The sequence below is a fragment of the Aquila chrysaetos genome, chromosome 10 (genome assembly GCF_900496995.4).
Source record: "Aquila chrysaetos chrysaetos chromosome 10, bAquChr1.4, whole genome shotgun sequence".
NCBI lineage: Eukaryota > Metazoa > Chordata > Aves > Accipitriformes > Accipitridae > Aquila > Aquila chrysaetos.
In genome coordinates, this window is record NC_044013.1 from 27464146 (window position 1) to 27487817 (window position 23672).

The 23672-nt window shown below is 39.5% G+C and overlaps 1 protein-coding gene across 16 annotated transcripts in view; it reads right to left on the minus strand.

Annotated features, from left to right (window-relative positions):
* GIGYF2 (GRB10 interacting GYF protein 2) overlaps nt 1-23672 on the minus strand; it is a 79315-nt gene that overhangs the window by 3647 nt on the left and 51996 nt on the right. For 4 of the 16 annotated variants that reach the window (XM_030027049.2, XM_030027048.2, XM_041126835.1 and 1 more), the window contains 20 exons: nt 18886-19103; nt 18635-18797; nt 18348-18566; nt 17668-17858; nt 16808-16967; nt 14683-14849; nt 14190-14278; nt 13050-13157; nt 12395-12492; nt 12024-12124; nt 11055-11216; nt 9101-9202; nt 6093-6251; nt 4647-4883; nt 3915-4037; nt 3062-3265; nt 2729-2934; nt 2270-2424; nt 777-946; nt 241-388 (listed from right to left, as the gene is read on the minus strand). In XM_030027049.2, the coding sequence (XP_029882909.1) occupies nt 241-388; nt 777-946; nt 2270-2424; nt 2729-2934; nt 3062-3265; nt 3915-4037; nt 4647-4883; nt 6093-6251; nt 9101-9202; nt 11055-11216; nt 12024-12124; nt 12395-12492; nt 13050-13157; nt 14190-14278; nt 14683-14849; nt 16808-16967; nt 17668-17858; nt 18348-18566; nt 18635-18797; nt 18886-19103 (3180 nt within the window). The remainder of the gene's footprint in view (nt 1-240; nt 389-776; nt 947-2269; nt 2425-2728; nt 2935-3061; nt 3266-3914; nt 4038-4646; nt 4884-6092; nt 6252-9100; nt 9203-11054; nt 11217-12023; nt 12125-12394; nt 12493-13049; nt 13158-14189; nt 14279-14682; nt 14850-16807; nt 16968-17667; nt 17859-18347; nt 18567-18634; nt 18798-18885; nt 19104-23672) is intronic. The other 12 variants (XM_030027052.2, XM_030027061.2, XM_030027050.2 and 9 more) reach the window with 11 other exon arrangements.

Below are 23672 nucleotides of genomic sequence, written 5' to 3' on the forward strand. Positions count from 1 at the left end.
TAATAACCAAGGTATTGGAGAGATCTTTTAATGAGGGAAAGTTCAACAGAAGTTTTCCATGAAACTGATATAGAGTTTTTTTGAATCATTAAAATAGTAATACTGAAACAAATTCTAAAGACACTTCAACAACTACCTTTTCTGCTCAAATTCAATATTCCCACTTAAGGTTAACAGGAATTCTACACTCCACGAGGTTTTTCCCAAACTAAACATTAATTTATAAAAATTAAAACTGACCTAACAAGCTGGGATCTGCACGAACCATTTTCTGTTTCTTCTTTTTCTTCCCACTCTGCACAGCCTCAAAATTGGATTGCTGGTTGTTGCTCTGATTGGTCTGAAAGACCGAATGTAGCGAACTGTGGTTCATCCCCCACACTGAATCCTAGAAAACAAAGCAAGATTATAAAGCGCAATTAAGTTTGGTTTATTTATATTGAAAACATTCAGAAAGCCCAAAGCACTTTCTACATCATATGTGGCAGCACTAACCACTGATGCATCCATCCAACACATCTACCTCATCTTTCTAAAGCATATCCTGGATCAGTGTGTTAAGACACTATTATTTGATCTACAGTTGGCCCCAACTGTTAGTTATAAAGGAAACTTGATTCTGCAGTAAATATTTGAAATCTGCTTTATTCTCTGCATTTCACATGGCCTGTAAAATCCTGCTCATCCTCCTATCAATCCAGCAGAAATGCAGCCTCTTCAGACTCAAATATACTCTCTATACACTGCTCCTAAGGACTGTAGCGAGTAAGATTTACCTGTTGCTGCTGCTGTTGCCGCTGCTGACTGGCTTTCTGTTTGGCACGGCGCTCAAGAAACTGCTTGGCAAACTCCTTGGCCTCAGGAGTATCTCCAAGATAGGCTCTGATGTAATCATGGACCTCATAGGGAGACTCCACTTCCTTCAGGAAAGAAACAAACGTGGGAACTGCAAGAAGAAGGCAGACCGTGAGGGAATGCATGTTGATACGTGAACACATACATGCAATAAACACAAAGTTTGGATTTCTGTTTCAAATATTCACTAATCTAGTAGCCATGGCAAACAGCTTCCCCTTCCAAGTTCCCTACAGTAAAGCCCTATGACAGAATGCTTCATCTATTCTGCAGTCAAAGCAAGGATAAGAAAGGCAGCTAATGCGATGAGAAGGAAAAACAAACTGACAATCCTATGGGTATGTTAGCCCATCAGCTTGAGCCGCTGCCAGCTTTAATGTTCAAATTTAATGCCAGGCCCAAATGGAAAATACTACTCCCAGAGCTGTCATCAGTACAATCTCTTTTTGGCTGAAGCACAACAGATCACACTCCACAGTAGCTGACCTGACCTGCAAGGACCTGAAGTTCAACAGCTAGCTCACGTGCAAGGTGTCTTTACCATTTTTTTTCCTTAGACTAACTTTGTTGCACTGAGTTTTATTTTAACACAGAGAAGGGCAAAGCAAATCATGAGCCAGGAAGACACCAGGACAACAGGCTGCCGCCTGTGGCACAAAGTAGCCTTGGAAGCACAGAAGCTCACTGCGGATGTATGACCCATGATGGCCCTGCAGGGCCACAGCCTCTCCTGAGACACCAGATGAAGCTAGTTAGTACATCACAGATGAGGCCAAGAAGTCACTTCCAGTATCTCTCCTCTAAGAGGAGGGAAGCTGTGGCACTACAATTGTGCGAGGTGTGATCCTGGCTCTTGGCGCAGCTCTTGTTCCCCACTCAGGTTTGTGGGTCCCACAGAACCACAACTTTGCAGCATGCAGATGCTGGAGCACAAGGATTTGTGCAGGTCCACACTGGAAGCAGTAGTACAAGAAGGTATCAGTTTGTGATCTCAGGCTGGGCATTCCTCTATGTGCCCTCCAGCAGAATTAGTACAAAACCCAACCAGTTTCACACCAAAAAAAGCTTTGCACAGGGACATATGATAATTTGGCTTGCACTTAAAAGTGAACTGGATCCTCATCCACCTGCCTGATAATGCTTCCATGACCACCAAAAATCCACAGCAGAGCTCTGGGTGGCAGACTTCAAATCTGTTTCCAATCCCCACTGATTTGCTATAGTTAGCCCAACAAAAACCATGGAGAAGATGATGCAGGCAGTTCTTCGGACCACTATTTAACGATGCCATTTTGCTGACTGCATTAAAAACATTACTTTGATGTTATTACTGTCCCTCAGAACTATCTGGTCAGGAAACAAACTGAATATTTTTTCTCACAGTGGATCATTTACATTCCTCCCCACCTCTTACCATCTAAGTTGTTGGCCGTGTTGAGTGCATGAAGCATCTGTTCACACCACTGAGTGAATCCATCCTGGGCTTTATTAACCCCCTGGAACAATTTCAACAGCTTCTCCTCTTCTTCCACCTTCTTGTTTTGTCTACTTGTAATACCTACAGATTTACTGAGGTAAAGAAAACACATATAATAAATCATAAGTGACCAGACTTATGAACAGTACAGTATACAGTACAATGTTACAAGACTCACTAGTTTACAAGGTGTGAACGCTGTTTAAAAACCAACTAATTTTCTACGTAAATGACAAAATAAATTGTGAATGGTCACCTATTAGCTATTTTTGTTGTCAAAACAGATCCTGAGCGACACAGAAAAAAAAGAAAAACAGACGAAGATGTTATAACTGCTAAGTGATCATCTCAGGAGTCGTAGCCTTTCTTTGCAAAAGCTCCTTCCCCAATTCCTACCTGAGGCTGGCATTGCTTTTGTTTTTATTGGTCGAGTTACGAGGTCCCACTTCCTTCACTGCATCATCCCAGAAACCCATGTTTGAGTTTTTGGTATCAGCATTACTCCAGATGCTACTGACTAGATCAGATGCCCACTGGTTGCTGGGATTAGTGTTTAGGGAGCCCCACACTGAATTCCCAATGCTGGTGTGCAGGTTAGAGTGCTGTTGAAACATAACAAAGAGATCCTGGTTATTAGCACCAGACCTGGCAGAACAGTAATGAATAGACATGGAGAACTGTCATGTACTGTTTCCCTCTGCATACTGATTACATAAATACCATACGTACCGTAGTATTTCTGACTCTGTTCGGCTGCTGGTGCTGCTGTTGCTGCTGTTTCTGCATCTGCCTTGCCTCTTCCTGCTGTATCTCCAGCAGGGACTTGGTGGTGCCTGTTGGTTTGGTGACATTACCCCAGCCTGACAATTTTTGCTGCTGTTGCTGCTGCTGTTGCTGGAGGGCCTTCATTAGTTCACGCTGCTGACGCCTTTGCTGTTGCATGCAAGACAAAAACACTTGTCCATACTTTCAAAAGATCATTACTATTCAGAAGTCTAGCTGGGAAGCTGGTTTTAAACTGATATCACTCTCTCCTGGAGGAGTTTGGCTGACCTATTATTTTTTGAGCCATCACAGTTCCTCCAAAAAGGGAGACACTAAGTAACCAGTAAATACAAATTGTTTATTAGCCTAGGACAGAAAAAAATTGTCAACTCACAACTGCAGCCAGCTAAGCATTTGAGGTCTTGGAAGAATACCTTCTCCCCTACCATCACTTGCTCCCCCTGCCCCCTTCAACCCCTCCCCCTGCCCTAAACTGCCCTGGTCTTGTGCATATCTGCAAACATATTAGACTACAGATGTAAAATAATTTTATATTGTTTTGTGAACATATTATACTCCCAGGGTTAAAAGAGTACAGTTCTCCCTCCTTTCAGATACTTGTATTAAGAAGCTATAAAAACTTTCAAACAAGTACTTACTGAACCTACACCCGAAAGGTAGGATTTTAACTGAGTTATGCTATTTCAAAAAACACTCCTCATCTTCACCATTCCTTCTAATAACTTTATTGACAGTTAAGCAGTCACATAGTTGAGACCACTCTAACAAGTTACACTCCATTACTATTAGTATTTACCTCTTCTCGAAGCTGCCGTTCTCGTTCTTCTTCTAATTTTTGGATCTCCGCCAATGACAGTGTGGTCTGGGATTGGCAAGCTCCTGAATTTGATTGCTGACCCCATGTTGAAGATGAAGGGAGCTGGGCCAAAAAAGACATAATTAGGAATTACAAAACATTTTAGAGAATACCGCTGCAGTATAATCATGAAAAATCAGTGTAAGCCCACAGCACAAGGGAAAAGAAAGGCCACCTTTAAAATTTAACAAAATACTGGAAAGTATAAAATGGTACAATTAAGTATGAAAAAGCACAACATATAAACTACGTTTCTTTGAACTGCCCTCTGATGTATCATAGGGTCAAAGACACAGCATATCAAGAATAATGTAACACATCACTGCCTGAAAAATAGCCATCAATTTTGATTTCAAAGACTTAAGGAACTCCAAGCTTTAGAAACTTTGCACTGGCCCTTGTTCATTGCAGCAGAATAAACATCTGTACTCATCTGCGAATCCCTTTCTAGTACACTTCTATTGACTGAACCTTTTTCTTTTTTATTTTGTAACTTATCTACCTCTTGTTTCTCCCATCACTTTTCACAGTCAACAATTTACCCTCTTCCTTCTCCATATAGTTCAACCATCCCCAATCTGCTCAAGCTAGTCTAGACAACCCTGAATTCAGCTGTGGTTTTACTTCCTACACTGAACTGAAGGAGGAAGTTAAACTGTAGAGACACATTACCTTCATTTGTGCAAGTTGCTGCTGTTGCTGCTGTTGTTGCAGCCGTCGTAAAGCCTCCTGCTGCTGCTGCCTCTGTCTCATTATTTCTTTCTGGCGCTGGAGTTCCAGCTCCTTGCGCTTTCGCTCTTCTTCTTCGAGCCGCTGTCTGGCTGCCTCTTCTTCCATGCGTAGCCGACTTTCTTCAAGGCGCCGTTGGGCTTCCTCCTCTTCACGTGCCCACTTGGCAGCCTCCTCTTCCTTCCCAGGACATAAAGAGGAGTAAAGTCTAAGTAGACTTAGAAAATCTAAATTACTCCTACTCTGTGGTATTGACATTCTGACAGAACAGAGACCTTTATATCCGTAATCTGTGCTGTTTAGGTTGTTCATTTACCTTTACATTTGTCAGGCAAGAAAGCCCAATAATATAGTCTATACCCCCTAAAAATATAAGTTTGCCATTGCTCCACCAAGGAACTTGGAAGAGAATGACATCTCCCTAGTTCAGAGTAGCTAATTTCATGCCACTTTCCTTCTAGGAGTTACACACCTTTCAGTCTGAGCTTCTACCTGCTTATACTACTTACAGTCAAGTACTGCTACACTTTCAGTGGAATAAAACTTGACAGGAATAAAGGAAGAAGAGGTTTTGACATGAAAGAAGAAAACAGGTGACAAAGACAGTGATGGTTACTGTTGTTACTCAACACTAGAGTTGCAAAGGAAAAGATGCTTCTGCTAACAAAGGAGATGACTGCGTGGTGGGACAGAAGTGGCAATGAACGTCTTGTAAGGGAGGCCCCTGAAAACGAATTTTTAAATAACAACTGGCAATTCTGAAATGGACCTGGAAGTAAATGTGAAGCCAATCATGTTTCAAGATTAGTTTGATTTAGGGACTGTGACAGTATCAGTTTGGGGGCTGGAAGCTCAAGTTCCCCAATACAGACTTCTAAAGCTGACCCCAGGGGAAAAAAGCCTGTTAATAGTAACATTAAAGGGAAGAAAAAAGCTGAAACTTTGATAGTGGGTATAGTCTTGGCATAGTACGGAAAGACTGGCAAAACTTATTATCTCAGATGACATTAAAGATAACAATTCTATAATAAAGGCTCAGAGAGTGACAATTCAAAACAAATTATTATTCTTGTACTCTAATCTGCCTTTCTTTTGAAGAAAGGAGTAGAAATACCATGCTGCAAAGCCATTCTTAAGGCTCAAACATGAAGGAAAACACTCATTCAACACAAATTTATTTTCCAAAGGGCAGACTGGATTCTGATTATTTTGTCTGAAATCAGGATACAGGTAAACAACCTGGTTTTCATTCACTTAATACTGTCTACAAACTTTGCCTTCCTCCACCAAAACTGATGGGTGTCTCAGGCACGGATGCAAGTTTCAAACCCTGTTCGTTCTGGCAGCCTCCATAATTAAATATAATAGTTCCCTTCTGCCATTTTTCACCTGTTTACGAATTAACTCCTCTCGTTGCCGTCTTTCCTCCTCTTCTCTTCTCCTCTCTTCCAATCTTCTAAGTGCTTCCTCCTGTTGTTGCCGCTCCTCTTCCTCCCGCTGCCGCCTTAGTGCAATTTCCTGCTCTCGTTGTCGCCTCAGGGCTTCCTCCTGGAGTTGGGAACAAAATGTGAATCTGTAAATGCCATTTTATTGATGAATTGCATCAGAACACAGACTACAACATGGTCTGGCCAGATAAATGGCCTCAAGAAAAGTTCCTTAGCTCCAGGCTAAGCACTACCAAAACAATTATATTAACTACAGACCCACATGTTAACAAGTTTTTTGATGTAATGTGCATCTCATACATAAATGAATTATTTTAATGAAAAAAGGAACACGTTAAATCATTGCCTATCTTTGGTTTTAAAAAGAATGGTGTTGAGAATGAAAAAGGGTGAGACTCCTCTTTCCGATATGTACTAAGTGTACTTGCACATATATATGTATTTTAATGTGTGGGTATCATTAATTCTTTTTTTTTTTTTTTTGGGTGTCAGCTGTAAGTTGGAAGCTTTTCCTACTTATAAGGAGTTTCTAAACACTGACTAAAGTGCACTACAAAACTCAAACCACATATCCAGACACCAGAAATAAGCTGAAGCAGCCCAGTGCACTTAAGAAAACTGTAACCTTTGGAAGTCTCAGAGATGTGGAACTCAATGAAAGGGCTTTGACGGGGCTTTTCCTATACTAAAGTATTACGGGCAACGAAATGTGTTGAGGGCTTTTGTTTTGGGCTATCCCTAAATTATTTAAATAGCTTCCAATAAATTGCTTTCCAAGTAGCAAAATTATTTACTTCAGTCAATAAAACTTCAGCACCCTTTCCTACTGCTCTGAAGATCAAGATAAACAGAAATTTCTCCATTCTGCTACTTGATTTTTGGAGGAATAGGGCACAACCAGCCTTCAGCTGGCTTCCTGTGTATTGTTAAATGGGAGTGCATCTGTGCAACTTTTCGCACCAGTTCTGACTTTGCCTTGCATGAAATACCCTTGGGTTTTGCTGCCTTTTTTCATCTCTGAAGTCCAGCAACTGCGTTAAGGTCACTCTGCTTTTCATCCCTCCTATTCTTCTCTCCACTTTCTGACTTATCCTACCAGCTCAACCTAAAGATCCTACTTTTTGCACATGAACTTTTTTAACCTTTCATAAATACATTTTCTTTTTGAACAATCAGTACTTTGCAATCGTACTCTTACAAGTTTTTTTTATAAGCAATACATTATTCACAGAATGAAGGGAGACTAATTGTGCAGCACAGATATAAATTTTGAACTCCAGTAAATCAAGGAAGTTAATTCTGAAATCTAAGACCCTTTTACTAAATCTGGTACCAAACCTTCATATACACACAGCATAGATAAATTGCAGTACAGTTCACTGAACAACTGGACCAGGTTTCTCTGACCCTGGCTAACTTCAGATGTCTACAATATAACTGTCAGTAGACAGATTTATTTTTTTTTTTTTTTTTTCCTTACAAGCAATCCTATGGCACTGAAGAGGTGCTGGCTGCAAGCCAAGTAGTAATTCATATTCCTGTATATCAATTAAGTGGTTTAGTGCTAAAATGTAAGTGCGGTAAGTGTAAGTTTTTCTTCCACTAGCTGGACATAAAACAGTAGTCTGAATTGTTTTCTCAATTAATCAAGTCCTTGATTTGTCATATTCACAAAAGCTTCAAGCACAACACACAACACCTACACCATTTTTGTAACTTGGGCCTTGGGACACATGCACTCAAGTCATAGTAATCAAGTGTTCCCAATACAAGTGCTGAAAAATTTCTGCTTGTTGTTTCTTTTACTGAAAAGTCTACTGAAGAGGCTGGAGGTGTGCCAGTCTGTTTTGTTTGACTAGAGACCACACACCAGGATCTCGGCTCAGGATGCCTAGCGGCCAGCTAGGCTGGGGGGATGTTTGGCACTAGCCATTGACATAACGTGTAGTACCTGAGAGAGATGAACAAAGTCACCAAGTCCTCCTATACGACAGCAGTTCATTGACATCTCTGCCCTACCTTCCCTTTGGGAAATGAGGCTAGAATTGCCATTAATAAAGCTGTAGGGATCTCTTTCTTGCTCAGGCATGCCAGGAGAGACACTGTTGAATGATGGCAATTAAAAAAAAAAAAAAAAAAAAAAAAGAAAAAACCCCACTTCTCTCCCCTAGAGAACTGAAGATGAACAGTGTTGTACCAACATGAGTAAAAAAAAAAATCTTCAAGATTATGAGAAGCTGGGAATCACTTGGCTGATGTAATTCTTTTTTCCTACTCTTCACACCTATAGAAAAGGTTGCCTTAAATATTTACTTCTGTATCTTCTTATTATTCAATGTTTTTGTTTGAGCATGTAACCAAAAACTTTCAAAGCTCTCCAGCTTTCTGCCACTGACTTCCTGCTCCAAGAGAATCCCAATATTCTTTAGCATCTTTTCTAGTAATTGTTTTCAACCACACATCTTGCTGTACAGCCAACTTGTTTCAGGTCTTTTAAAAGTATCTATAATATTGCAGAAAATCCTCATTTCAATAGACTCTGGATTCTTAAATAAAATATTGCAGATTTTTTTGCAGTTAGTAACACCTACAATTCTACTTGTCCATGTTACTAGGGCTTACAAATCTTTTCGTTTTGTGGATCTCATCTTTGAACCAGGACAATTAAGAGAACACAATTATTAGCTAATTATTAAACCTCAAATTTTGTTCCTCAAAGCGATCAATCATTACAAAATAGAAGATATCAGACCAGAAACAAAAGAGAAATACAGGAGCTACACAAGCTGGGCATTACTGTTTGCAATTCTACAGTGCAAGTAATTGATGAAAACTATGAACAGAACTGGATTCAACATTTGGTATGACATTTCATCCTACAGAATTGAATTTCTATTAGTTATTTTTTTTTTTTATTTAGAATTCACCATCAACAGCATATTTACTAACCTTATATACTAGTCTTTTATGCAGTATTACATCAAAAGCCTTCCTGAAGTCCAGGCAGATTAAGTCTACTGCTTCACCCCTCTCAGCTCTCACTGTCATCTCCTCAAAAGAAGTTAATCAAATTTGTTAAGCATCATCTCCTCTGTATAAATCCATGCTAATAAATCAGTTCATCCCTGATTCTACAATGCCTTCCAGTACAGAAGTCAGATTCAAATATTAGACCAGTTTCTTTTGTTTTTTAAAAAATACAGAATACAGTATTATTTTCTCTTTCCAGAGAAATGCTTAAACTCTTTTTTACCTTTTCAAGACATTACTGCTCAGAATTAAGCATTGTGGCAATTATTCCATTGGTAATGAACTAAGATACTTGCTGTTACTGATTTTCAACCCCATTCTGCTTCCTCCTTGTAAATAATTATTTCCCATGACATCTCAGAAAGGGAGAGTCAGATTGTTTACTGTACAAATCCAAAATGGACAAAAAACTTTGGAATTTAATGGACATTTCTAAGAAGTTATACATAGTAGCAAAACTGTTAGTCTGAAAAGAAACAACCCAAGTCTATTTATTTGAAGCCACCATGGATGACACACATTGAGTTACCAGGTGATCAGCTGAAAAATTAGTTATTATTAGAACAGATCTAAAGCAACTTAACTCAAAAGTTCAACTTTTGAGTATATTATTGCTTTAATGCTACAGTAAAGCTTGAACTCAAGCATCAAAGGATGCTTTTCCACTGTATACCATAATGACTTGCTGTACACAAAATAGACAGATTAAAGCAAGGAGCCATTTATTTATAGACTTGATTCTTAAAGATACCATGAAAGCCAACTACATATCATACTGCAGCCTATTAAAATAGATCTTCAGTGACAAAACCCAAACACTGAGTGAATTGATGTCTATGACTATCTTAGAAATAAAGCTAAAGATTCTAGAGGCTTCCTCAGAAGTGTCTGATTCTTAAACCAGGAAATACGCTTCACAACTGCCTACCAAAGCACATTGAAAATATTGTAAAGGACAAAATTATTTATTACTTTCACCTATTATTCATGTGCTACTTTACAGGGCATTTACTAACTCCTTAGTGAATAAGCTCAACAATGTGCTTGCCCTTATCCTTCACACACAAGTGAAAACTATCTTTCACTGCCTTTCCCTCCTACAACACTTAAAGAACAACTAATCTTTCTTCCATACAGAATTCAGAAGTAAATGCTAGAAATGTCAAGCTAATAAAGTCTCCATTTCATATTCTTGTAAGATTGAGAACCTACTACAACTCCTACATTCATTCTCCTACTGCAATACAGATCACGTAATTAATTTTAACAAATCTGCTTGTCCAAACTATATCCTTTCCTTTCCCAAATATCAACTCTAGAAAACAAAGCTGAAAAACTCCACGACAATCCAGATAATTTTTTGAATAAATGATTATTTACTAAGTTAAAAGAAAAAACAAGGAAGAAAAAGCTAAATGATACATTACTTTTTCCACTATATCCTTCTACATTTTATTTATCTGAAACAGCTGCTTAAGCTCCAGTCTACTGCAGAACATACCCATATCAAAACACTAGACTGCATAAGTGGTGACTAAAGATTAAACATACAATATCTGCACAACTAACTATAGTCTAATATTGACACTAAGAAGTTGGGAAGGAATATTCCACACAGAATAAAGCCTCTTGGCTCACAGACAGAAACCTATCTTGAAGTGAACCATCAAAGCCCATTTCTCAGATTGCAATTTGGGCTCTTCAACTTAAAATCAAGAACAGAAGAAGAATCATTTCATATACTCACATGAAAAATATTAGAACTGTCTTCATACACACCTACCAAAGATTAAATAGACCCCACAGGATTCTTAAAGTGAGTTTTATAAAGTATTAAAATTAATTAGAGATTAACTACATTGAGGAAACTCACTTGCTTCCTGCGGGCCAGTTCTTCTTCTTCCCGTCGTTTCCTCTCATCTTCCTGCTGCCTCCTAAGTAGCTCTTCTTGTTGCCTCCGAAGCTCCTCCTGCCTTTTCCTCTCCTCTTCCTCTCGTTTGGCCCTCATTTCCACTTCTCTCCTCTCTTGCTCTAGCTACAATTCACATAAAACTATGCTCAGATGCAGGTAACGTATTCCTACACCATTTCTTAGGGCAACTCTGCTGAGATTATAGTAACAACATAACAGATGAAGCCTCTGACAGATGCTCTCCCTTAATTGAATTTTACCTATCAGCTGGCTGCCTACTGTGGTCAGATTCCTGAAATAGTCTAGAACAATTTCTGACAATTTCTGTTCTGTAACAAACACCAGTTCTCTAGTCAGTCTTTCTACATCAGCTCCTTAAAATAACCTCTGACTTTAGAAGGTAGTAGCAAGTTGCTTTGCAGTCATCATAAAATAGCCAGTTTCAGGAAACGTACAGAATCATACAGGTTCAAACTAAAAAAATAATTTAATGCTAGTGCAAGTGTGAAACAACCCCAACAAACAGGACTCTTGCGATTCCCCAAACCAATTCTGGTGAAAAGATGCAAGGATTAAGAGAACGACTACCTGCTCCTACTCAGGTTTTGGCATGACAGCTCATGATGATCCCATTTTAAAACAGAGGTGGCTAGTGAATAGTTTTTAATCACAAGTGTAAAAAACATAACGACTATTTTAGACATCAGCAGTACTGCCACAGCAATGGTTTCCAAACAGCAGTCCACAAGGATTTAATAACTGGTTTCTATAACCCCTATTTTCTTTATAGTGTTTTCCATGAAAATCTAATCAAAATCGTACAGAGTGGCCTAAAGATTGAAGAGCTACGAGTCTTCCATTGGCTCAGGAACCACAGTTACGTTGCAGAACAGCAATCCCAACTTCTTACAGTACAAAACAGTTTCTGACCTTTGCAGCTTTGGCCTTCTCGAGCTGCTGAAGTTGTTCTAGAGCTGGTCCCTGAGCTGCAGTATCAATGGGGAGATCCCAGACACTGCTTCCTTCCCAGACTAGACAGTGAAGAAAACAAACATTGACAAGCAAAAATAAGCACATCAACAAAAAACAACCAAAAGGGGGAAATCTTGTGTATGCTGTTACTATGTTTTATGAAGCAAAATCATGGTAACACATTAGTCTTAGCCTGAACCAGTTAAAAAATACTGATGCAGAAATTATTTCCCCTAGTGTCAAAAAGGGAGTGATCACCTCAAAAATGCTGGCTCTTAATTAATCCATGAACTTTTCTCAACAAATCTGACACGTGCTAAGCATCTTACCTGTAGGTTGTGAAGCTGACTGAAGTTCCCATATTGAGCCAGTGTCCGGCACTGACACAGACCTTGTAACAGGTGGCATCATGTTCTGTTCAGATATTCTGTAATACCAACAGGAAGAGTCAACATGCCACTTCCAGGGAGGAGTGCTCTGAACACGCATGAGATTCAGTAACTTGTAACATACTCCTTTCCTTCCACACCTCTATTTAAAACAAAAATATGATGTGGACAACACTAGTTGCTTGCAGAGTTCTCGCTCATCTCATCCCTGCTGCCAAGTCAAGGGCTAAGCCAGCTACTGCTACAGTTCTGCATTTGCTGCTTATAGGTTAATTTGAGGAACAAGCACCTAGTACTGCAGAACTCAATTGGCAAAGCCATTCTGTTACCAGCACAACAGATCTGTCAAAAAGGTATGATTTCAACTACAAGATTTCCTCATCATTTTCATAAACATTCTGAGGTAAAGGCTACATATATAAAGAAGTAATCAACATCCTGCAACAGTTTCATATTCACACAATGTTTAAAATATATAATGCTCAAATATGAGCAAACTTGAATAGGATGGACCACTGATAAGATTATAATTATCATTATATACAAGTTAGAGTATAGGAAGAATGGTACTCAGTTCAAGTCTGGGGTAACTCACCTCATCTTCAGGGCCTGGAACTGCTGCAAGAGAATAGCAAGCTGCTGCTGCTGCTGGGATGAGAGGGCTGCCTTTTGCTGCTGAGCCAGCACCTGTGCATATTGTTGTCTTTAAAAGAGAAGCAGAGAATCACTGGTATTTGTTCACTTGCTTATTTATATAATGCCCAAGTTGCAGAAGTTACACATAGATTCATTCTCCAGGACTAACGCCCACTGACCTGTATCATGTACATGCTAAATACTAGAGAAAACCACAGAATGGGGCCTTGGAAAGAATCAAGATACAAGAATACAACAAATTGGGCACCATGAGCAGAATCAAATTCCTCTTCACCCTCAACTCTGCCAACTGGTTATTGCTGTGCAATGTTTCTCTTGTAAGCTATGTAACAGTACTTTCCTTCTTCTATAAATTACATACAGATTGCTCAAATTAACCTGGCTTTGATGACTGCCCACCTACACAAATCAATCTCTTCCCCAGTATATCAAGGCGTCCCCTAGTACAGGGGCAGGGTCTTGCCTTATCAAATTGTAAGCTGACAATCAGTATTCAAAAACAATAATCATGGTACATGCTTTGAGGACCCCTTGAACAAGTAGTCTATCTGATTGCTTTCTTTTCTCCAAGCTCCTACAAAACAAGTTGTTAGGAACTGGCCAGAACTGAACAACAGACAACTGTGGCAAAATGGATGATGAACTGCTTTCTTCAGCAGTTACCTTCCACTGATCTTCAAAAAGCTGAGCAACCAGACCAAAAGTAAGTTCTGCCTTCTCCAGCACCAGTTCAAAAGACATGTAGCCTTCACCTGACTCCAACACATCCAAACTGCATTACAAGGACAGCCGGGATTCAGTTTCACCATAACAGCTACCTATATAGCAGGTCTCAACAAAGTAGCTATGCATGACACCAAAAAAGACTCTGAAAAGTGTGCCTGAGGTAGCCACACTCCATCCTAATCCTGTAGACTATCGACCCTCTGGTGTTTGTGGAAGCAGGCTATTGCTGTTGGAGGTGAAGTGCTCCCAGTCCCATTGCCCAAGGAAACAATGACAAGAAGCTGAACCCAGGTGATTAAAAATGCAGGGCAGAACACAGCCACTGGAAGATCTCTGGGACTGGCAGTCTTACTGTATTAAAAGATGCTGATACTGGAGATGCTGCATTTGGATCAGGGCCAACTCTTGTTGCCTAGTCAGCCGCTCTTGGTCCAGCTCGCCCTATGTTTAGAAATAAAACATTCTATTTTAGTAACATATATAATAACAGTAGTATTTGCAATAGCAAATGCAAGCAATGTAAAAGTTGCATTCTGAACTGAAAAGACAAAGAAAATAGAAAAATACGTAGACAGAATCAACATTTACAAAGCCTATAGTATGGTGACTGTGAAATACACAGCACTTGTATGTATCACAGGACCAAGCCTTCCAGCCACAGACATAACAAACCAAACATTTATAAATTGAGTGTCTTTTCTCCACTTAAAAAGGTAATTTAGCACAAGAGTTCCACTTTGGTGCTTGGAACACCTGCAATTCCAAGACAGAGCAGTTGACACATAAATAATTCAATTTCCATTTGTTACAGGCCTATTTGAATACTGTAACTGTCACATAGTTACCAGATGTGGAAGCGGTGCTGGACCTGGAGTGAAGGGAACCCTGCCCCACATTTTCATGATGTCTCCAAGTGGCTGGAAAGTCTCATCACAGGCTCTCTTAACCAACAGCGACATAGTGAAGTATCCAGCCTGGAACCACTCTGCCATCTCCTGATTACTGAAAGGACCTGAAATAAAATCAGCCAATACACATTTGGGGGGGGGGGGGGGGGGGGCAGGGGGTGGGGAGTAAGGCCAAGTTGAGCACACTGGAAACAAAAGTATAGTGCTTGTTGAAGTAACACAGTACATCAGGCATTCCTGTCTAATCCACTTGTCGGGACAGACAGTACATTCAAGGCTGGAGTGTCAATGCACATATCTAGAGCTTTACAGTGGCTACAGCATTCCCCCAGATAGTCTAATGAAAAGTGCATGACTGCTTCTACCATGCATTGGAGGGAGATGAGTCAGCTCTGAGATGAAAGCCAACCAGCCACAGTGGTGCTGAGCTCGGTCTAGCTAATACCCTGCCTTCCAGCAAAGCTTGCTACTTCAGGCTCAGCAACAGGTTGACAACAGTTGCCATTTCCATTTTGGACCTCAGCAGTTATCTGCTAGCTGACAGTGCTAAAAGCACAAGCAATACTTTCCCAACATATACTGCATAGATAATTAAACAGTCTTAGTCTGTTTCAACTCTTGCCTTCAAATTAGAGCAATTCACATGTTTTATAGAAGTTTTGCTTCTGGAACTTAGCAGACGAGCAGGTCCACTTCTGAATGGACAATTACATCTTTTAAGATAATGAGGAAATCAGTTTCTCTTTCCTTTCTCCAAAACCTACACTCTTCCTCTTTTTCCCTCAGAAAAATTTCAGTTGCTCCCTTCAAAGGAGGACTCCTATACTACTTTCACATATCCAAACAGACACAGAGCCAGTATAACAAAACAGATTATTTAACAGAGCAAGTATGACATGAATACAAGTTTTGCAAAAATATCTTCTGAAAAGCAAGAATGTTTGGTAATTCTTGCCTTCTCTGTAAGGACTATCTTTAGAAGGCAATTCCTCCCAGAGAATATGAAAACCACAAGAGATATCCCAAGAAAAAAATTATGTGGGAGCATTTACTTCTGGAGGTCACATTCAAGGAAGTACTCACTCCAGTAAAAAATTGTTAGATCATCACTGAGCAATAAACAACCAGCAGCAACTAACATAAGTCTAAAGCAGACTGAGCTAATAAAATGCTTTATGGTTAACATACTTGAAACTTAAAGCGGTGAGAAGAAAACCCTAAAGATGTGTAGTACCTGCAGGCAAGAGATTGGCACAGATCCCACAAACAACAACCCCACAAATCCTATCTAGAGTTCATAGCTGAGGAAGTCATTCACACTAAACAGCATCAGCAACTACTTAGCAAAGTACAGCAAGAACTCACTGCTTAATTGCATTTTTGGGAGGCAGCCCCAAGACCTCCAAAAGAAAAGTACCTTCTGAAAGCAAAGATGCACATATCTATACAAAAGGCCTGTTCCAAATTTCATTTAAAAAAAAAAAAAAAAGAGAGAGATTTCTTAAGCAAAAACTGCAAGCATGAAACAGTTGGTATTATATGAACTAATAATGCACTGGCTGCAAGTACAATTTAAGTTGACATTATATGAGAGCACAGACTTGTGAAAACTTGTCTTCTCTGCTCTAGATTCTAAGCAAATCACCCTTCCCTGAATACTCCATGTCTTTGAGCTGAGACTAGAAAACTGATTTCAGTGTTTCTCACTGATTCTTCAACAAGCTACTGAATGGTCACGTTCTTATTTTGTTTCCACTATTATCTGGACATCAGAGTAACTATTGGCATGAAAACCAGGTTTTAGTCTAACCTCAATTTACAGAAACATGAAGTGATGGCAAACCTCAGACACAATAAAGTATAATTCTGGACATGAGGCATGCTGAGCTGATGGGGGCAGTGATGGGTAGAAGATTTATTTTCAAAACCTAATTCTAAAGTGGTGAATACCCTGTGCTGCTTCTGTAAAAACAAGCATCAGTATCTGTTGGTGGTAATTTTGTGAAGAACTCTTTAACGGTTCTGTGAAACAAAAGAGGAAGTGTAAAGGGCACAGACCTACCCTGAATTTCTCCTTGTGGATCTTTGTAGTACCACTTCTGCATGGCTTCATGGAACAACGGCATAGAGGAACCTTTTGCCCTGTGCTCTTGAATTTTTGCTGCTAGTCTTTCATCATCAAGGGCACTGTCCTGCAGGTATGCCACCATTTTCTCTGCTTGCTGCAGGAGACATCAAAACCAGCAAGCAATATGAGAATTAGATGTGTGCTTACAGATTTGAAAATGAGCGCAACAAATACAACTTTGTACTACCCAGTGCTCAAGAGCATATCAGGAATTACAGGCAACTCAAGGACTGGTATAACTGCACCATGAACCCTGACCTCAGTCTACCACCTTGTCACAATCCTGAATAAGCACAGTTCACCTGCTTAAGTAAAGCTTTCAAACAACTTGCCAAGAAAGTCCCACACAGTATCATGGTGAAAAACAAAACAGGTATGGGAGCACTAGCATGAAAAATGCTTTACATCCCAGCAGTCACTAAACATTCATGAACACAGTCTGTGCTTTGTAGATGTTTGGGTTTTCTTTTTTTTTTTTCTTTTTTTTTTTTTCCTCAATATTGGGCATACTGTTTTATGGTTTTTCAAGGCAAATGGTAAGGCTACTTGACAGTGGTAATAAGCACTAGGATCTCTAGCTCTTTAACACTAGGTATAGCACCCTTATTCAGAAAAATACTAGACAGGCTTGAATTATACTCCAAAAAATGGACAGAAAAATTAACTTTCAGCATACATTATGAAGTGTAAAGTTTCAGCTGCATTTCTGTTTTTATGGGCTTCAAATATTTTTTGCATTCCACATTCCTCCAGTCTCATGACTGTCAACAACAAAGGAATTTGAGAAGTTTTACCTGCTCTAGGTGTTTGAGGCCCTCTTCATCATCTGGGTCAGTGGGAATGTTGCCCATGCCTGGAGCAGCTGTGACAGGTGTCTGAACTGGCCGCAGAGCAGGATTTGAATTGGAAACAGGAGGAGAAAGATGAGCAGGAGAAGCTGTGTCTGTAGAAATCTGTGGCAAAGGTTGAGCAACAGAAGCCAAATCTAAAGAAAAATGTTAAAATTAGTTAATTATCTTTAACATAAATGAAAATGATTTTTAAGAAGTTATTGTAGAAAACATTCAACAGCTCAAAATTCGCACCAAAGCAAAAGTATTTTCAGATCTTCCTGTATGTATGACTGCACATTGCTACTGCTGACAGCACAGGCACCCAACTTAACTTCAAGGAACAGTTAGTTCTAACAGTGCAGAACTCTGCACATTTCACCATATCCCATTCCCTGGTGACATACATTTGTCCAGACTGATCTGCTCTACAACTAGCTCATGTTTCACTAGACTGTGTTGCAATGTGAAGTACCAGTGCACTACAAGCGCTTGAGACAGCATATCCAACAAATCTTGTTTTTATAGACCAGTTGGTGAATTCTGGTTTTCCATCACCATAATCCAGTCCTTGCCTCTTAAAAGAGACCAAGACTAATCAGAAGTAATGGAAACTTACTAAATTTATCTATCAAATTTATTACCTTCCCCTCTGTTGGACATTTTGGCTGGCGGTGTATTCTCCGTTCGATTCTCTTTATCTTCTGTTTTTTCCGTTCTTTCTGGCACAGACTCTTCCTTCCTTTCAAAAAGGCTCGTCTGCAGCGGGTCTGGAGGCTGGGATTTCGGTGGGGTATCTGACCTGGTAGCCGGTGAAGATGTTTGGACTGCTTCTTCCACTGCTTCTGTAACATTGCACAGTTCTGCGTAACTGAATTAACAGAAATTCTACTCTGCAGCATAGAACAGATGCATGAGAAGTCCCCCTTACCTGCCACTGCTCTATCTGTTTTCTCTCCCTCTTTCTTGGTGGTCTTTTCATGATCTTTGGCTTCTTCATTGTGGCTCCCTTCAGAGTCAGATCTTTCTTCGCCTTCCTCCACAGGTCTGAAGTCCATCTCCTGTTCCTCAGGGATTGGCTCCTTCTGCACCTTCTACAAAGCCAACATAACCATCCATAATCCACCCGATGTAACAGGACATTTGCTCAAAGTGAACAAAGGGCCCAAGACAGCTTTTCACCTTTAAAGAGAGAAACGCTCCAGAGGAGTCAAATGTTCCCATCTCTTCTTCTGCATCTTCTAAACACCACTCAGGGAGACTGTCCCTGTCATCATCCATGCTGCCACTCCCACACCTTACTCGTCGATAACCCCGTTCATCATCTCGTTCCCGGAAATCGAATTCAAACCTCCGCCGTCGCTCCATGTGTTCTCGCCAGCCTGCAGAACGAGGGCCGTCTAAGGTGGGGGGAAAGTAACTTTACAAGACAGTCCCAGGGGTAGTAGCTTACTTGGAAGGGTGAAAGGGTAGGTGAAGAGATGACAAACAGTGACAGAAATTCAGGAAGCCCCTACAAGGTACAATCCACCTATGAACAGGCATCTTAAAGGACAAGGAAAAGAAAAGGAGTATCTTACCATTAAGCAGGAGACTTTCAAATATTGTCCACTGTATATCCCCACATTATAAACTGTATTATGAGCATTAAAAAAAACATGTAAGGGAAGAAAGCTGGGCTACATAATCTAAAAGCACCAAAATAAGACAAGGAACACTACATGCTGATTGAATTTACCAGCAATCATTGACTTAAATCTTTTTGGCATCTTTGTATGTATAAGATTTTATATTTTTCTTTTAGGCAATCTGCAGAAGTCACATCCTGAACAAACCACCCGTGAGTTTTTCCTCCTGCCTTCAGAGACACTTTCGTGCATATACTTGAAAAATGGACTGACAACTGTTCAAACACCTTTGAAAGGACTGTTAAGACTCTTGAACAGTAATTTTTTAGCCATGGAATACCGAAACTTGGAATGATAAGGAAAGGGGGAGAACCTTCCAAATTCAAGTATAAATTTTATTTCACTTCTCCTTCTTATCTATTCAGAAGATTTCTTCATTCAGCCAAGCTTAAAATCCTCTGACTACAATAGTGCTGTTTAAACTGTAAAGAACTTACTGCTAAGGAAAACAAACTGGGAGTGAAAGGATTGTAAACAGCTTTCCAACCAACAGAAGCTATCTTTACCAGAAAGTTGCAAAGCAAAAAATGAAAGCACCTTGGTTTTTAGGGGCCACGCTCTTTTCTGCAGAAAAAAATGTCTTTTTTTGGTCTCAGAATTTGTGCAATCAGTGCAGTCTCACTCACTGTTTATCAAATAGCTACCAAAAAAGTCACAGTACAGAGAAACTGTTCCATTTGCTTCATATGAATGAGGCATGTTTCCACATCAACCCTAATACCCTAACTATTAATATTAACCATGCAAAAATCCACCTTTGTCTCACAAATACAGGAAACATAAAACAAACTCCTTCTAGAAACACTATGAACTTTAAGATGGTATTTTATCAAGGAAACACTACAGATTAGAGTTTAACAAGGACTTCACTATACCATATGCACTTATTCGCAAATAATTCCACTGTATAACTTAATCTATGCTTCTAGTTATGCCTTGGAAACAAATACATAACTTTTTTGGTATGCAACACTGTCAAATCAATGTTCTGAGGCAACTTTTTTAATGTCATTAAGGAACAATGTAAGGCACAGTAAGCTTGCGCTTATGCCACCTTTTCTGCCTGCTTTAAAGTATTTTTTAACACCTTAGACCTGTGATGTCAACCTCCTGTTCATCAGTAACTTCTCAAAAAATATGTAAGCAAAGACAAAGGCTCACTGAAGATGCACTAATGGAGTAAATACTCTCCAGAGAGCTCAAGTACACTTTTGAACACTTTTAAGATTCAGCGGGACAGGGTGCTGGGCCATCTCATCTAGACAGTGCTTTTGCCAAGAAAGGTTGGACCAGATGATATTTGACACCCTTTCCAACCTGGTATTCTATGATTCTATGAAGTAATAACTATTTCATGCACCCTCTTCAGAACAGGATGCCTGCATCACGCCCTGTGCACCTCTGCCCACAGCACCCTGGCCTCCAACTTAGGGCAAACTCAGGAGGGTGCAGATTTCTAAGGGCCTTCTTTTCAAGTAAGTCATACATATGAATATCTCATTAAAATAATGCTCAATTTCAGAAGAACAAAAGCATCTCTAGGAACAACCAGCAACTAAGCAGGACAACAGAGTCTACCTGAAAGAAAAGGCCTGACACTGAAATTCCACTGACATGGCATCAGAAGCAGTGTTAATTTTACTTCCCCCTTCTTCATCAGAAATATCAACGCATCAAAACCAGGACCTCCTTTGGAATCTGAGGGCTTTTTCTGAGGTTTAAGTGTGAGAGGTTGCTGACAACCAGACTGCATTTTTTATTAAAGCCACAGGCAGACATCTCCTCAGTACAGCCAGCAATGCCCATGTCAGTTTCCCAATATGTGGAAAAAACAGAGCTATGGCCTGAACCTGGCAATGCCATATTGTACAAACAGATTAATATCTCTGCCTGTTTGCTACCCTGGGGCTTACAAATATCTGAGCATCTTTTCTTCAGCTCTCTTTTGTATAGAAGAGGAAAATTTGGTAGTAAGAACTTTCTATACAGCCATAAATGGGCCATCTTGAGACCAGGCATTGAGAAGAGCCTCAATTACTTTTATACAGTTCACATCCCTACACCAGGAGCACAAGCTCTTCGCAGTAGGACCCAGAAACATGGTTTTTCAAGGTGAATTCTAAGCATTTTGTTAATTCCAGGTATCTTCAAAGTTCAAATTAAGAACTTGGAGACTTTGTTTACCACATGGTCTGCTTCCAAAGATTTAGTCACACAGCCTCCTTTCATAGCCCACATTTTCAGAGCTAGGTGGACAGGCAAAAAGAATAGGTAAGTGGAGCAGACATGTCCTTGTTTCTTAGTAACAATAAAAGTTTATAAAAGCCTAGTTAGAAAATAGTGAGCAACTCAGGTGTGAAGTACAGGGGCTGCCAATCTTTAAAGCAAGCCAAAAGTAAAGACAAATCTTAAATTCTTACCTAAAGTTTTTTAACCAACAGTTAGGACACAAACATAGCTTTGAATTCAGTCCCGTAGTATCATTAGGCAGCAGTTATACGATCAAGATTCCAAGTTAAAAGAAACAATTTTAAGCTAAATTTACCCTTTGCAACCTATGGTGACATTACAAGTGAAAGAAAGGATACTGGCTGCTTCAGGAAATCCAAGTACATTTCAGTCTGAATTACTAATAGCTATTTATCTCTTAAAAGTTTTATTCTCTAATTCAGAAAAGAAATTTCTAATGTATACTAAAAAAACCACTAAATACTAAACTAAGCAATACTAAATACTAAATGAAAGACACAGGAATAGTACACATTACTTTTTTGGCATATATTGTATATGAATCTAATTTTTTTTTTGCTCAATTTTAGAGCAAGATTATCAAATGTACTTTAGCTGCTTCAAGATATTCAAGAAGCACAAAGCACAATGCCCAAAAGATAAGTAGTCTACTTGATTCACAGCAGTTGATTCCAAAAATTGAGTGAATCAGGATGAATTTGAAAAGCCTTTCAAAAAACCAGCAACCAAAAACAAATCTTTATATGAGATTACAAACTCAGGCCTCTCTAAAATGCCTTTCCGGAAAGAGATCTTAATAGAGCTGCTTAAGCAAAGACACAAAATCGTATCAGAGAAAAGTTTTAGGCAAGAAAAGATGCTGCCTATTCCTTAAGGATGACTTGGTAACAAAAAACAAAACCAAAACCATCTATAGATCATTCACAAGTTATGAGACCAAAAAAGGTTTGTGTAAGTATCTGATAAAATGGACTTGCTCTGCAAATTTAAAGGGCCATCATTGTATGAATGCAAGAACTGGAACAACAGAAAGAAGGGGCTTTTTAGGTAAGCAGTCATTAAATCCTTAAAAAAGATGGTTAAAAAACTAAATTAAAAAAAAAAAAAATCAAGAGAACTTTGAAGCAGCCAGTGAATTTAAAGCTATAATCACATTCTTCTTACAGATAGTTAACCCAGTCTAAAGATCCTATTTCACATCTACAATAGCAGTGGTACATTTACCCAGAACAACTAGCAAAACAACTTTTCCATTGTATAAGCCAAGGAAAGATGTCTTCTCATCAGACATCTAGTCCCAGTGCACAGACAGTAGTAGAAAAAGTAGAAAAACCCATAAACTCTGACTGGAAAAGCCTGGTCATGCAATCCAGACAGTTTTCATGCTGCAAAAAAGAGACAAGTTTACATCCTTCTGAATTAAGTAGAAGGAAAGAAAAAGCATTAGGCTTGTCTATTTTAAGGAGAAGTCTGACCGATTTGCTTCTTCACTTTACTACCAACACTTAGATGATCACTTACTTCATATGAGACATAGCCATGTGAGAGGAGAACAGTTTAAACACAGCATGGACACATGACAGATCCCTTCAACTATGTCAAGGGAGTTAACTTTAGCTACAATAAATCAGACAGCAGAATCTGGGAAACTATACTTAGGGGCACAAGACTGCTTCAGCAGCAGCAGTCCATCCTCTTGATCATTTGTGCCTATTAAAAAAAAAAAGCACAAAATGAGCAGATTTAGGTCAGCCATCCTGCCGTAAACACAGCTGAAGGAGCAAGAGGAATTCAAAAGCTGGAAAAACAATGGTCTGTGGGAATCAAAGTATTCTTTGCTTAACAACAGAACAGGATAAACTCAAGCCTGACAACTGCTACGTTCTTCTAAACTGTTCTCACCCAAAAGAAAAAAAAAAAACCCCAAGCAGCATACAATCTAGTAGGAAGTATGCAGAGCCAAGTCAAAGGAAGGTCCAGCTAAACAAATGACGACAGTACTCTGAAGACATTTCTCTATTTTTAGCAGGA